At 33.3% G+C, this 15,739-nt stretch overlaps 2 protein-coding genes across 2 annotated transcripts in view; both read right to left on the bottom strand.

Moving 5' to 3' along the window:
* Positions 1–319: 319 nt before the first annotated feature.
* LOC140061313 (CUB and zona pellucida-like domain-containing protein 1) lies at positions 320–1,925 on the bottom strand. The gene is made up of 4 exons (XM_072107823.1): positions 1,513–1,925; positions 1,069–1,177; positions 690–876; positions 320–474 (listed from the first exon to the last, which is right to left on the bottom strand). The coding sequence occupies exons 1-4, from the start codon at positions 1,923–1,925 to the stop codon at positions 320–322; spliced, it is 864 nt and encodes a 287-aa protein (XP_071963924.1).
* Positions 1,926–4,568: 2,643 nt separating this feature from the next.
* Positions 4,569–15,739, bottom strand: part of LOC140061312 (MAM and LDL-receptor class A domain-containing protein 1-like) — a 13,664-nt gene continuing 2,493 nt past the window's right edge. The window contains exons 6-22 of the mRNA XM_072107822.1: positions 14,907–15,257; positions 14,004–14,138; positions 13,415–13,786; positions 13,093–13,140; positions 12,712–12,762; positions 12,441–12,488; positions 12,189–12,233; positions 11,379–11,522; positions 10,882–11,214; positions 10,287–10,349; positions 9,475–9,867; positions 8,650–8,775; positions 8,089–8,442; positions 7,618–7,665; positions 6,302–6,376; positions 5,500–5,622; positions 4,569–4,657 (exon numbers count right to left, since the gene is read on the bottom strand). Coding sequence (XP_071963923.1) covers positions 4,569–4,657; positions 5,500–5,622; positions 6,302–6,376; positions 7,618–7,665; positions 8,089–8,442; positions 8,650–8,775; positions 9,475–9,867; positions 10,287–10,349; positions 10,882–11,214; positions 11,379–11,522; positions 12,189–12,233; positions 12,441–12,488; positions 12,712–12,762; positions 13,093–13,140; positions 13,415–13,786; positions 14,004–14,138; positions 14,907–15,257 — 2,798 coding nt within the window. The remainder of the gene's footprint in view (positions 4,658–5,499; positions 5,623–6,301; positions 6,377–7,617; positions 7,666–8,088; positions 8,443–8,649; positions 8,776–9,474; positions 9,868–10,286; positions 10,350–10,881; positions 11,215–11,378; positions 11,523–12,188; positions 12,234–12,440; positions 12,489–12,711; positions 12,763–13,092; positions 13,141–13,414; positions 13,787–14,003; positions 14,139–14,906; positions 15,258–15,739) is intronic.

Here is a 15,739-nt window from a genome sequence, read left to right as displayed (position 1 = left end):
ACTGGCAGTTACACATTCGCTGATTCCGAATCAAACGTTACTTTAGAAAAAAAGAACTAGAAACAAATAAAAATCAAATTAACATCAGTTTTATTTATTCTTTAAATAACATAACTTAAAGTACACCAATGTAAGACGAAATTGAACGTGTTTGAAAGTTTTAAAAAGAAAATTTTATTTTAGCTATTGTTATAGTTGACTCCGATGCTAAAATTGTTAGCAACACATACGGACAATTATAAATCTAAAACAAATATCTATTATAATTTTTAAAATTTGTTATTTAAACATAAATTAAAGCAAAACAACATGTCTTCGTTTACATCTCCTCTATGTAGTTTTCTAGTTTCTGGTAAGAATACTTATGCTTCTTTAATCCTGTTATAAAGGTGACACACCCTATTGCCAAGACAACCAAACTGAGAACCATCAAAGTCGATGGAAGAGCGGGAATTTTTCCCTTCGATGTTGACTCTGAAAAAGTACAAACATTTAATTAGCTTTAATTTCCTTGTACAAAACACAAAAAAAGATACAGTAAAGATTGTATTAATATGCAAATACCTAGCTTTTCTAAATGACAATACACATTTACTCTAGAAACTCGTCTATAGAGTTATTTTATACTGTGATAGTCTGATAACATAATCAGGTAAACAGTAATCAGACAGAATATATATTTTGTATACCTTGAGCATCAAGAACAATTTCAGAGTTTTCATCTGGTCTTTTTAGCACCAAAGGTCCAAGTTCGATCGAAATGCTGTCAGACAATTTATTGGGTAGATTGACGTCACGGCGTTGTCGTTGGTTGAAGTTACTGGAGCATCTCCAGTCACTATCATTGCAGATGGACAATTGACAATGAACGAAAACCTGTATTTAATGAAAACAATTATAGAAAAACCAATTTTAAATAGTAAGTTTTAAAAAGTATATTCCTAGCTTCAATTAGAGTCGGGTCTATCCACCCTATTTCAATAATTGTTTTTCATAAACATCACACAAATGTTATTAAAATGGTACTTGGTATATAATTTAACAGTATAATCTTTAATATTTTCGTACCGTTGAATATTCGCCGCTGAAGCCAAAAGTTTCAAACGAAAAGAACGCCCGGGAAAAGTCTCCAGAAGTTGATTTTCCGTCGAAACTAACTGTAGAATCTACACCACAACTACATAGAAGAAAGAAAAATTAATCTAGTTAAGAAATACAAATGTCGCTTAAATATGCTAAAACAAATATTTCATATTATACCTCTTCTGGAATTGAGACCACAAGACAGCACCGAGAGTTAAGCTTTTAACAATTAATCGTAAAAAAACAGGCTGAACGAGTTATAACCAGTTAAAACCAGATATAACCAGCTAGAAATAACTACAGTAGGTAGAACCAGTTATAATTAGATAGATCCAGTTATAACCAGATAGAACCCATAACCAGGTAGAACCTATTTACTATTATAAAGATTATCAGTAATAGGCCTACCACACTATACTGACTAGTTACCTGTTTTTAATTAATTCATAGTTAGGCTGAGCATCAGGGTCGGGGTTTGGTGTGGCTTTGCAAGAATCGACAAACAGAACCATATCATTACTAAAAGTCTTCACACTCGCACCAACAAACACTTTACTTCCTAGCTCCAGTTCGATTGGATACTGCCAGCTCGGGTATGGGGTAGAATAACTGCTGTCTGTATAAAGCTCCATTGCGAATGTAAAGTTGTCATGATCGCGTTTTAGGAAATCTTTTTCTGCTCCAACTGGGTCAAAACTAACGGATGAGTGACCTGTATTTTTTAGTTCACACTCGACGGTTATGCGACTGTCGTCTTTCCTGTAAATCCTGGAAACACCTTCGTTCGAAACAATTACTTGGTTTTGGTAAGTTGTTGAGGACAAGGTCGACTGAAAAGACATATAATTAATAAGACATGTTGATAGGGAAAACAATTAGATGCAGGTCTGCTTGTAACCTCATTTATTGTTTTAAAAAAGGTAAAAATCTTTTCTTACCTTAATTGTTGTTTGACATTGATCGTATCTAGTATATAAATACAGCCAATACATGCCGTTGCGATACGTGTATCCCATCATGCCACACGTCGGGTCTATAAAGTGTGCGGTGCTGTTACTTCCAAGTGAAGCCGCATCAAGGTAAACTGTCATGTATGAATTACTGCATACAATATCTAAAAAGAAAAAAAAATGATGGGATTGGAAAGGTTGATTACAATAGACTAGAATTAGAAATTAGAATAAGTACGGTAGGCTAGTAGAATTTTACAGTAAATAAGTCTATACTTTAAAAAAAAACCGTTGTACCCACAATCCATTCAAATTTGATCCATAGCAACGTGTAAACAATCCTAGAAAACTTGTGATTCAATTATATTAAATAAGTGTATGATTTTAAACATTTTAAATTAATTATTCTTTGGTTAAACTCACCAGTTTCTATCCATTCAGGAGTTGTAACAACTGGCTGAGTTGAAGGATAAACTGTACTTGCTGATTGATCTGAAAATAATATCAAATATTTAAAGAGTGTACTCTTTTTATATATTCTGATAAAATCAGTCCGTCATCCAGAAATTCTGATTTCTACTTCCAATTGAAATCATAATAATGGTATTACACCAAAGATCTTACCTGAGCATGCGCCTTCACTAATATAAACATTATCTATAGCAACAATCTCTCTATCGTAATAGCCGCCGTATGCTCTACCGTCGATTCTCAAGTAAGAATTGTATGTATCGCCAGTGTATATAGTAATATTTGCAGAATTCCATTGTCGACTGTAATCATCATTTATGGTGGACAGGAAGGAGGAGTAGTAGTAGTTATAATTATTGTATATAGAAATGTATTGTTTATATTGTCCACTCATGTAGTAATAGAATCTAAGACACGCTTCATTCCATCTGTCTGGTATATATGGACTGTTAATGTAACCATATTTGTATCCACTTTGACCATAGTTGATCGCAACATAAATGTAATAGTCATCTGAAAGAATTAATCCAAATATCATTATTAATTTACATATTTATTTTATATCATTCTCATTGCAATTTAACAACGTTTTTGTTTTATTTCTACTGTATGAGCGTTTGTGTTGTATTATGTGCATCGCGCTTGTAGGTAGACTGAGGGCACATTGATATGCAAATTAGGATAGGTAGTCAATAACATTCTACACGAAGTGGCATCATATAACTTTATTTTCTTTGGTGACAGTGAGCCCGAAAATCGTATGAATGTAAGTACAGTATTTATATCATTCTTTAACTGCGACGAAATGGATATACGATAGACATTTTACGCTCATGTTAACCACCGCCTGGCGGTTTTAAGGGGAATGGTTATGTTATGGGCTATGATACAGTAGGCCTAAGAATCGAGTAGCGTATAGTACAGTACACGTTCGACCGTGTGTAGGGCCAAGGCCTAAAATACCATGTATCCTTTGTTGGATTACGGTATGAGTGTGAATGGGTAAACATACATATCATAGTCAACATATATTCTATATTCTCACTATTAAACTCATAAACATTCATTGTTTGTATAAGGCCGAATTGTTATTAACATAAAGGAAAGTATAATTGAATGATAGATCAAATTTTAAAGATATATTTTTTACCTGATCCTGAGTAACGGTTTTCTAAATCATCAACATTATATCTTTCTGAAGATCTCGCCCACCGATTGTAACTGTTATAATGAGACCAACCAGAATATCCATCGTTGAAATCAGAACAAAATCCATCTGATAATTAAAATGAGGTTAATAAGTAGATGATCGAGTTGATAGTTGAAAATTAACTTTAGATATAGTATGATGTTTTTATATTTTTGAAAAATTTGCTCTATGCCGAATATGCCAACAGCAACAGTATTCTATTTTTTTTTTTTTAAAGTATGTCCGTTTCGATGTGCACGTTACATACCTCGACCTTCTGCGTATACATACACATTAGCCTGAAATCCTTTCCTTGTCACACTGCCATCTGAACTGAAGACAACCGTTATTATGTTATTTGTGGATATGGTTATTGGTGGTGTATTGGAACCAGTGAACCTTCCAATCATTTCTCCATCACTGTAAATAGTCACATAATCATAGTTGCTCTCAAGATAGAAATCGTAGAATTCAACAGACAGCAAACTTCCAACGTGAGTAGTGAATGTCCAGTTGACGTACTGGTTGTTTCCATATTGGTTTGGATATCCAGGCGATGTTATTCGTTGAGTTTCGTTTCCACAAAGAAATGTTTCAGTATTATTCGGTTGGAAAGGACCTGGTTAGAGAAACATTATTTTGATCAGAGTCGAATCAGACGTTCAACCATTGTATATAGATAAAACATTTTACGTATTTTTTCACAAACAACTTTGTTTCTCAGTATTTTTATAGTCTTTCGGGATGTAATTGATGGATGGTTTATAGTATTATTCGTTAAATTCAATTTAACGATTTTTGTCATAAACGTGAAAACCAGAATATGGTCTCACAGCGTAAGATTAAAATAATATGTGACATAAAAATGTATAACGTTATCTAAAAGCTGCTAAATTACCGGTCGTTGTTCCTACGTTATAGTATGATGTTGTTGTAGGCCGTTCAGTAGAAACTGTAGTGTTGTCTTTAAAAGAAAATAAAACAATTATTATTATGGGATAGTGAACCATTATGTGCACTGATTATATTTAATAATACCGTATAGAATATACTATACATTCCAAATTAGGAAGGTCCTTTTTCAAGTCATGGATCTACAGTATAAGCGGATCCAGGATTTATAGTTTAACAAATACAATGCCAAAAATAAAACGTTAGGATACGTTTAGTCTTTCATTTTACAATATTCTGATCCAACTAGTCGGAAAATCTGGATCCACCACTGTTATCCAATGTTAAATAATGATAATATTATAGAAAAATGGAAACATTGCCAATGTTTACTAACCGTAATATTTGGATTAATCTTATTAATTTAATTTTACCCTACGTATTGGTCTATTTAATAGTACCGTTCATTCTTAATTATGATGATAATAGAAATATTGATAATATGCCTAATATTAATAAATATACCTAAATAATAAATAAATAAATAATTATAATGATAATATTAGTGATAATGAAAAAATATGGTGCAATGAGAATGAATTATAATACAAATAATGAAGATAATAAATCATAATCAAAATACCTGTATAAAAATACGAATATTATTGAATAACATTTGAATAACCAAGTGTCCCTTAATATTTAAATATTTTTTTCATAATAATAATAAATAATAATATCCTGGATTTAGCGCCTAATGTTCTGAAACTTCTAAGCGCTGAATACTATTACCCCAGTCGTTTTGTGTGGGATGAAACACGCATCCAATAGCAGAAAAGAAACTCGCCAATTACAATAATTGATAAAGTATTCATAAGTTATATTTATGTAATTTGTTAAACATTCTAATCTTACTTGCACACAGCAAGAAATAATCGGAGCAACAGTCACGTTCAGCCTCACAGATGTTGTCACAAAAGCAGCCTTGGTCGTATCCACCACATTTACCAAAACAGCTACCATTTGGATTACGCGTAACTAGATAAAAAACAACAAACATAATAAAATTACATAATCTACTATCCATTTTTAATCTCATTAATAACAAGAAAGGGGAGGTCAAGATAAAATAGTTATTCAAAAAGTTGTTTCGTTGTGTTCATATTGTGTTTATAAACCTGTTTTCCATTCCAGAGTTCTGATTGATTGAAAAACCTTACAAAAAAAAATCAATGCTCTCGATTCACACAAATTAATTTAATCCTGGAGTTCTAATTGGTTGAAAAACTATTCACGTCACAAAGAAAATCAATGCTTTCCATTCACTCGAATACATTTCATTCTGGAGTTCTGATTGGTTGCAGAACTTTCACGTCACAAACTAAATACTCTCGATTCACTCTATGCGTAGAATTTATATTGGAAAAAAAAAGAGTTTAAGAAGTTGCTCTTTTAGTATTAATATTAGGGTTTGCCGTGGATGTGAGTGGGATCACCTTCATTACTTCAAACAACACTAAGGAGGGAATATCCAACCGCGTAAGGGGAGGGCGTATATCTAAAATTACACAAAAAATTGAGAGAAAAAACATGACCTTTATAAAGTGTTTATGAAAGTACATGTACGGCGCTCAAATGAAAGAAAATGTCTGCTTTATATCACACATGTGGAGGGGGGGGGGGGGGGGATCTGCCGAATGCCATATCTTCAACTTACCAGTTGTTGTGTCGGTGTTATCGTTTGATGTTGTTCTAGGCCATTCAGTAAACGGAGATGAAGTGAAAGGTACATCTATAGACAAGACAAAAACAAATGTATTGATACAGAAAAAACTAAAATGATTTTTTAAATGTTTCGATTATAATAATAAACTAAACTTCATATAAAACTCCATTTTAAAGATGTATTGTCCCCTGAAAATATAATTCTTAAACAATTTTTTGGTGAATATGTCATTTTAATGTAACATAATGGTTATCCACTTTGACCAAAAATTGGATCGAAGAAAAAAATGTACTTAGGCCTACATGAAAAAAAATGTAAATTAAAGCAAAAAATGGTGAAATTGGCTGCCATCCAATGGGTTTGTGGTTAAATTTAACCATTTATTTTGTCATTTTATAAGTGAAATATTATTTTTTTATCGTTTTTTTTTCTACGGAAGTGATTAACCTTATTAAAACTACAAATAACATATTCAAAGTCTGATTTAATTAATCTTCATTTTTCATGTTTTTGGGGACAATATATCTTTAAAGTTGAAGTAAATATAATGTATATAACTCGCTTTCTTCGAAAAAAACAAGTCATTATCAATTAATCAATCGAAAGCGTATAATATGTAAGATGTATAAATGTAATTGCACTTTTGCACTACTGGAATTCAATTCAATTATGGTTTATTAAAAATACAAGCGGCAGAAAAATCTGAATTGCGCCAAATTTACATTATAATATAAAAAGTATAACAAAATTCCATTTAAAATTTAATTCTAATACAAATATATATATATATATATTTGTACATATATATATATATATACAAATCTAAAAAATAACAACATACAGTACAAAACAGACAATTGTCAAAGCGCATATAAATATCCCTTAAGCTTGGTTCCCACTTGCGACGTAACGTAACGCAACCTACGCAACATAAAGCTTGGTTCCCACTTGAACGTAACGCAAGGACGTAAACGCAACGCAAGCGTTTTAACCAATGACAAGCGAAGTTATAGACGGTTAGCAATCACAAGCGAATAAGCCATCGCTTGTGATTGGTCAATTCATTTGCGTTGCGTTACGTCCTTGCGTTGCGTCGCTAGTGGAAACCACGCTTTAGCAAATGCCCTTCCAATAATTGTGTTTGCCCCCGCCTGCGTGAGATCAAACCTGCGATGTTTGCAGCACTGTTGCGTCGTTGAAAGCAGCACGAGATGCAGAAATACATGTGTACAAGAACGAATTAATCAAAAGTGTAGTATGGGAATTATTGGATTAAGTATACAGTATATCACAGCCGTTTAACCTACCCGTTGTTCTATCCCATTCAGTAACCACATCTGTAGCTGAAGGTTCATCTATAAGCAAGAATTTGTTTTTAATGTAGTGAACATTTTTGTAAGATTAATAATAAATTAAAGAGCATTTTATAAAGCCATTAATACCAATTTATTTGAAATAAGTTAAAATGTTTGCAATAATAAACAGTTACAAGGTTTAATTCTTGTTTGTTAAATGAAATATCAAAAACATTTATGAATTTTTTAAGGATTATACTTTATAGATGTACTATTAGCTAATAATTTGTCATGCAGTTGTTTTGTTGTTGTTTTTGTTTAGGGGTTGGTATTTGGCAAGTTCTTTTACTTCTTTTTCTGATCCCTAAAACATTTATTATTTAACGTTACCATTTATGTTATTATAATTAATATATACTGCTTTTATTTCTTGAACTGTTTCTAAATAAATGTTGTTGTTGCAAGGTAAATAAACACTCATACCTGGATAATCTGAGCATGCGCCCTCGCTAATATAAATATCGTCAACAGCAACTATCTCTGTACCATATGCTATCCCCAGAAATACCATGTAATTATTATATTTATTAACAGTATTGATAGTAACATTGGCAGGCTTCCATCGTTGACTGTAGTCATCAAATACTGTGAAGACGAATTGCCCGTAGTTTCCAGCATAATGATATACATAAATTCCTTGATTTGAATTTCCACTCATATAGTAATAGAATCTAAGACACGCTTCATTCCATCTGTCTGGTATAATTGGACTGTTAAGATAGCCATATTTCGATCCACTGTGACCATAATTGTTTGCAACATAGATGTAGTAATCATCTGATAAAACAAAGAATTTTAGTGAAATTGATGTTTCTGATTTATTCTATTTCCTTAATCTTATAAAGATTAACGACATTAATTGATATTTCTTGAATTTATCTGATAGACCTATTTGTTGATATAATCAGAACAAAGAATGCATTCTGGCATTAGTATTGATTGACTACCCAAAAACGAGAGTTTTATCTGGTTCATATATTTTACCTGAGCCCGAGTAACGGCTTCCTAAATTGTTGTTACCATCATATCTTTCGGAAGATCTCATCCATATATTGTTACCGTAATAATCAGTCCAACCATTATATCCATCGTTGAAATCAGAACAAAATCCTTTTGAGAAGAAGAAGAAAGAAATAAAGAATCAATGTTGTGTGTGTGTGTGTTTTCTCTCCTGTCTATATGTTTGCAAAACACACCTTAAATTTGTTTTCATTTCTTCTTTCCCTACAATTCTGGAGAAATCTAGATACATACCGAAAATCCGGTTGCTTGACATTTTTAGTCGCATGCAACGCGACTCTACAGCACACTATGTCGGTCGGTCGGTCGGTAAACACTAACTTGAGCACGCGACTGCAGCCACCTATATGGCCTTGTTTGATTTTAGAAACATTTTATGAACATCGTTATCATTTTATTCAAATTATGAAATTCAACCAACAACCAGGTGTTGGGTTACGCTGCTTAAAGGACATTTCCGATCCTACATCCAGTCAAATTACGTCCAATTTGACATGCGCCATGTCAGTAAAAAGGAAATACAGTAGTACATTTAACTCCAAAAGATGAATACACCTTCCTGGAGATTCAAGGTAAACATACCTGGAGATTCAGGGTACACATACCTGGAGATTCAGGGTATACATACCTGGAGATTCAGCGTACACATACCTGGAGATTCAGGGTACACATACCTGGAGATTCAGGGTACACATACCTGGAGATTCAGGGTACACCTTCCTGGAAATTCAGCGTACACATACCTGAAGATTCAGGGTACACATACCTGGAGATTCAGGGTAAACATACCTGGAGATTCAGGGTATACATATACATCAGCCTGAAATCCTTTCTCTACCACACTACCATCTGTGGTGAAGACTATCTTTATGTTGTTGTTGGTAGATATGGTTAATGATGGTGTACTGGAACCACTGAATCTACCAATCATGTCTCCGTCACTATAAACAGTAACATAATCGCAACATCCCTCAAGATCAAAATCGTAGAATTCAACAGAAAGATAGCTTCCGACGTGAGTAGTAAATTTCCATTCGATGTACTGGTTATTTCCATAGTAATTTGGATATCCAGGAGATGTTATTATTTGAGTTTTATTGCCACAAAGAAATGTTTTGGTTACATTTGGCTGTGAAGGACTTGTTGTTTCCCAGTTATAGTTTGGTGTTGTTACAGGCCAATCTGTTAAGCCAATAAAGAAAATAAGGAAATAACATTACGGAAAAATACAAATATACTTGGTCGTTGAAGCCTTCGTTGACACATTAAATTAGGGCTAACTTGTCTTGAATGAAACTAGCTAATAGACAGAGGGTTAACGCATGCGTACCAGGACTATCAACAGTAAGCGTGACATGCTTTTGTGTCCTTCCTTAAGGGTATTTCACTCCCGTTCCGGCAAGGTTCCGGTCCGGCTCCGGAAAATCTAATCGGACGTTAATGTTTCGTTTTCACGCGCCTACGCGCATATTGATTGGCGCATAGCCGCGTGGAGCGTAGTGAAAACGAAACATTGATGTTCGATTCGCCGGACCGGAACCGTGCCGGAACAGGTGTGAAAGACCCTTTATTGTGTCGCATTATAGATGCGAGTTACCTACCTGTTGATGAAGCTGTAGGGTGATCATCTGTAGAGGTTGGTATTGCAGTGAATGGTATACGATCTGTAATAAGAGGCATGAACAAAAACTAAAAGTTTATTATTTAATGCATATATAGTACACATATTACACAGACTCACTAAATTTTTATGATACATCATGCATAGAAAGAGAAAGAAGTATGCCACAAAATGTAGGCCTATAGTTAAAATAATGAGATGAATTTATGAATAATTAATTTGGTTGTGACGTTCTAAAAAATAGTAATTTCCAGTTGCGGTAATAAAATCTTGTATGCATAAACAAAACATGGTTACTGGAATACTATTGGGCAATATTAATATAGTCAAATACGGTAGTAATGTTGTAAAACATTGTTGTAAAATTGTAGTAGGCCTACTTATAGGTTTCAATTTACTATTGAAGAGAGAGCTGAAAGCTTTAATCAAATCTACTTAATAATCATATATCATTTACCCGTTTTATATATAAACAAATTAAATTATGGATGTACCGTACACTATGAGAGTGGGAAGCACCCATAAAAGTAAAAAAAAAAATTATATACAAATAGGCCCACAGTATTTATACTTACCACCAATGTAAATATCATCAATTGCAATATCCCCAGTGAACGAACTTCCTCTAATGCCTTCGAATATAATGTAGTTGTTTCCATAACCATTGTGTGCGAATTGAACTGTACCAGCATGCCACACATTGCTTTGGTTACCATTTCTTGACCATAACAATTGGTCACCTAAGTTTGATGTTCTGTAAACGTTGAGTGTTCCCATTGTATCTCCGTACATGTGATAGTAAAATGATAAGGATAGACCTTGCCTTTCTGGTATCCTTGGACTTCTTAGGCGAGCTGAATCTCTATTATTTCTTGGAGATGATGTTTCAATATAAACATAATAATCAGCTATGTGTAAAAGTAAACAAATACACTGTGTTATTCTAATATCAAGTAAATAATTTTTCCAAAACGTAAACACTTTTTACTTGGCTCTTATCTAAAAAGTAATCACATGGTGTACCACAACTATACAAATGGTCACCATAGACCTTATAATTCTTCTAACTTACAACCATAACCAGAATGTCCGTTTGTTGGTCCAGTGTTAGATGATGAAGTAGAGCCGTTGTTGCGTGACCAATCAAAATCATCACCATATTCTTGAGTCCAACCATCAAATCCATACTGGAAATTTGTTTGTATTTCAGAGTTAACTACAAATAATATGAAAACAACAAAATTGATCATAAAAGTGAGCACTGAAACATAGACAGTGAAGAAAAAAAAAATTAAGAAACTGTCGATTTCCAGGTTTCAAACTTCCACTCACTGACAGTACTCCGTCAGGTTTTTAACCTCATTACCGTAGACCTTCGGACAAAATGTTTCTTCATTAATATTTGAGGTTAGCAAGACTTCCTGTTATCAATTGTGCACCTTTGTGACAACTCTACTCAAAAATATCTTTGAAATAAATATCAAAATCATATTATTGATATTTCAATTTAGGCCTAGTAAAAAACATATAATTAAAATGTTAATAATAATTAACAAGTTTGTTTTGAAAATGTGTTAAAATATATCAAGAAAATATAATTACCAAAAATATGGGAAATTGTCAAATTATTACTCGATTAGTTACCATAATTAAAACAGCTAAATATATATATCCTGTCGCCAATAAGCGTCAACTTGATTGAATGTGCGTACGCACAATGGTTATTTTTTTCTATTAACTATTATCAGCATACTCATATACTCGTGTATGTTTGTATACGGTCGGTTTATAAGTGCAAAGTTAATCAACTTTACGAATAAATTCTTGGATTAGGCCTATTATATCAGCCGTTTAATATGAAATTGAAAAGAATTCAACTTACAGGTTCTGGTTGTCCATTCAGTAACCGCATCTGTGGAAGGCTCATCTTTTAGACAAGAAGTTATAATTGAAAAAAACACTTGTTAATTTGTAATGTACCAACTTCAATGTTCAAATTAAAAATTTAGTTAATATTCTATAGTTCTGATATTCACTCATTGAATCCGCGTCCTAGCAAAGTGTTTTACGAACCTACAACAGTAATTATTAGATTAGGCCTCTAACATATCATATCAAACAAAATTAAACTTACCGGTTGTTCTAGCCCATTCAGTAACCGTATCTGTAGTGAAATGTTTATCTACAGGCAAGATATTATATAAAACTAATTTTGTGAATATGTTTAGGAAATAACAACTATTTTACTCAATGTTCAAATTAAAAATTTAGTTAATGTTCTATAGTTCTGATATTCACTCATTGAATCCTCGTCCTAGCAAAGTGTTTTACGAACCTACAACAGTAATTATTAGATTAGGCCTCTAACATATCTGTTTTATACAATCAAACAAAATTAAACTTACCGGTTGTTCTAGCCCATTCAGTAACTGTATCTGTTATAGTGAAAGGTTTATCTACAGGCAAGATATTATATAAAACTAATTTTGTGAATATGTTTAGGAAATAGCAACTATTTTACTGTAAATTACTAGGCCTAATTGGACATTTAAAAAGGTCATTTATCAATATTAATGATGTATATCATTTAGTTGAAGTCCTAAGATATGGAATCATATTATAGTTCTAGTGTTCAGTTGTTACATCATTGGTTTATGTGTGTGTACTGTATGGGTTAGATCTTATTTGTGTATTTTTATGCTATAACTTTGCACAGATCGTCGTCCGACGATTGTGTTTCGTTATTCTTGGATTAGGCTGTTTACTATGAACGAACATTAACTTACCGGTTGTGGTAGCCCATTCAGTAGCAGTATCTGTAGTGAAAGGTACTTCTATAGACAAAAAGTTCAATAAACAACTTTAGTGATAATTAAACGACTTTTTGCATTGTAAGTAAGTACTAACAAGTACTATTTAACGATCGTTAAATAGTGCGTACTATTGAACGCTATTTGACCCACAATCGTCCAATCAAATTACAGGAATTTATTTGGGTGTTATATAATATATTTTATAGTTCCAGTGTTCACTTATTTAAACATTGTTTATGTACTGTCTTGGATTCATTGGCGTTTGCATAATAGTATAACTGTTTGTCCTACTTACCTGGATAATCTGAGCATGCGCCTTCACTAATATAAATATCGTCAACAGCAATTATCTCTTCTGTATCGTAATAAAAGGTACTATGTGCTCTACCGATAATTCTCAAGTAAGAATTATATTTATTGGAAGTATTGATAGTAACACTTGCAGACTTCCATTGTCGACTATAATCAGCATACTCAGTGAACACTCTATGTCCTCCGTAGTTAGAATACTCATATACATAAATGTATTGATTAACATCTTCACTCATGTAATAATAAAATCTAAGGCACACTTCATTCCATCTGTCTGGTAGATATGGACTGTCAAGATTGCCATATTCGGATCCAATTTCACCGTAGTTGCTTGCAACATAGATGAAATAATTATCTGAAAGTACAATTTAATGAATAAACCTTCACAACGATTTCGGTGATATTCTGTTGATGAACAAAGCTTCGTGAAACTAACTATATTAAGCCGTAGACTATGTCAAGCCAATGCCGTAAAAATATGATCGTTCGATAAAGCTATCGGTGTAATATGTAATCTAGAATAATTATTATAATGGGTAGCAACAAAGACATTTACTTGTATATAGTTTTACCTGATCCTGAGTAACGGTTTCCTAAATCGCTGTCGTTATAATGTCTTTGTCTTTCAGAGGATCTCATCCAATGATTGTAACTATAAGAATGATTCCAGCCAGAAAATCCATTGTTGAAATCAGAACAAAAACCATCTGTGGATTGAAGAAATTTCGCTCAGATGATCGATGAAGTGTAACAAAAATAAATTGAAAAACACACACCGTGTTCTCACCTTCTCAAACATTCACTTTTGAAAACTTAATTTTTGAAAATCTATTCTATCACTGTCCTCCATTCGGAAGAATTTATATAATAATAATAACAAGATGTGGGTTAACGCTACGGTAGGAAAAGACAGAGGGGTATTTTTTATTTTTTTGTTTATGTCTTTAGGCAATGTGGCCAAGGATTACCAATAGTGAATTAATCACTGTCCTGTCAGATAGGTGGTAATCCCCTTGATACAGGGGCTATTTTGTGAACTAGTTCACCGGGGTAACCCCCTACTTTTTCGAATAATGAACTGGGTTCTTTAAAGTACACACAGGTTATAACTGTGTACACTGGACCTCCACGGTTTTAGTCCTTATCCGAGAAGCCTTGTTCCACCACCAGAACTAGGAGCGAGTCAGCTTCGAACCCTTGCCGATGTTGTTGGCTCTTTAGGTACGGTAAACGGCGCCCCTGCCTTAACCGCTCGGCCATTTGAGGGATCTTCCCTCTGAAAAATATATGAGAGTGCAATTTCCTGCCATCTAGAAGAGCCATACTTTAAAGGCTGAGGGAGATTTGATGTCTCCAGTTCACATTCAATTAAAAAGGACGAAATTCACGGTCCTTTTGTCCGGTAAAAGTATGTCCAATCTGACATGCGCAGGAAATAATACATATTAAACTCCATAATATGAATGTATACCTACCTGGAGCTTCAGGATAAACACGTACTTTAGCCTGAAATCCGTTCTCTACCACACTACCATCTGTGGTGAAGACTATCTTAATTGTGTTGTTGGTAGATATGGTTATTGGTGGCGTACTGGAACCACTAAATCTACCAATAATTCCTCCGTCACTGTAAATAGTGACATAGTCGCACCATCCCTCAAGATCAAAATCGTAGAATTCTACAGAGAGCAAGCTTCCGACGTGAGTAGTGAATGGCCATTCGATGTACTGGTTGTTTCCATATTGGTTTGGATATCCAGGCGATGTTATGATGTGGGTTTCATTTCCACAGAGAAATGTTTCGGTTATATTTGGCTGTGAAGGACCTAAAAAGAGAAACACCGTTATCTGTTCATTATTATACATCTCACGCATTTCTGCTCCATGAATGGGTCATTGAACAATATCAGATTTACAATAGAACAACCAATGTATATATATAATTGATTTTTCACATGCGATCAGGTGGGTGTAGGGGATATGGTTATGGCCCGGGCGTAATGTGTTTAAATAATAATACTAATAAAGGACATTAACATTCATAATTTAATAGAGTGTAAAGGTGATCGAAATTCAGCCTCTAAATCTGCCATAACTAAATTATGATTTCGTTATCATACCCAATGTACGTAATAAGTATGCTTATAGGAAATTGTTATTGTGTGTGTGTATACAATTGAAATTTAGACTTTTGTTGACATATTTGTTCAGTACCGTAGTTATCAGTTGCAGTGTTTTATGTTAGTCAAATATAACAATCAATAAATGATTTCGTTTTGTTAAGTATTTCAGAATGTTCTTCATAACA

Source organism: Antedon mediterranea, chromosome 10 (genome assembly GCF_964355755.1).
Source record: "Antedon mediterranea chromosome 10, ecAntMedi1.1, whole genome shotgun sequence".
NCBI lineage: Eukaryota > Metazoa > Echinodermata > Crinoidea > Comatulida > Antedonidae > Antedon > Antedon mediterranea.
Note: the sequence above shows the minus strand (reverse complement) of the source record. Positions and strands in the feature narration are given on the sequence as shown.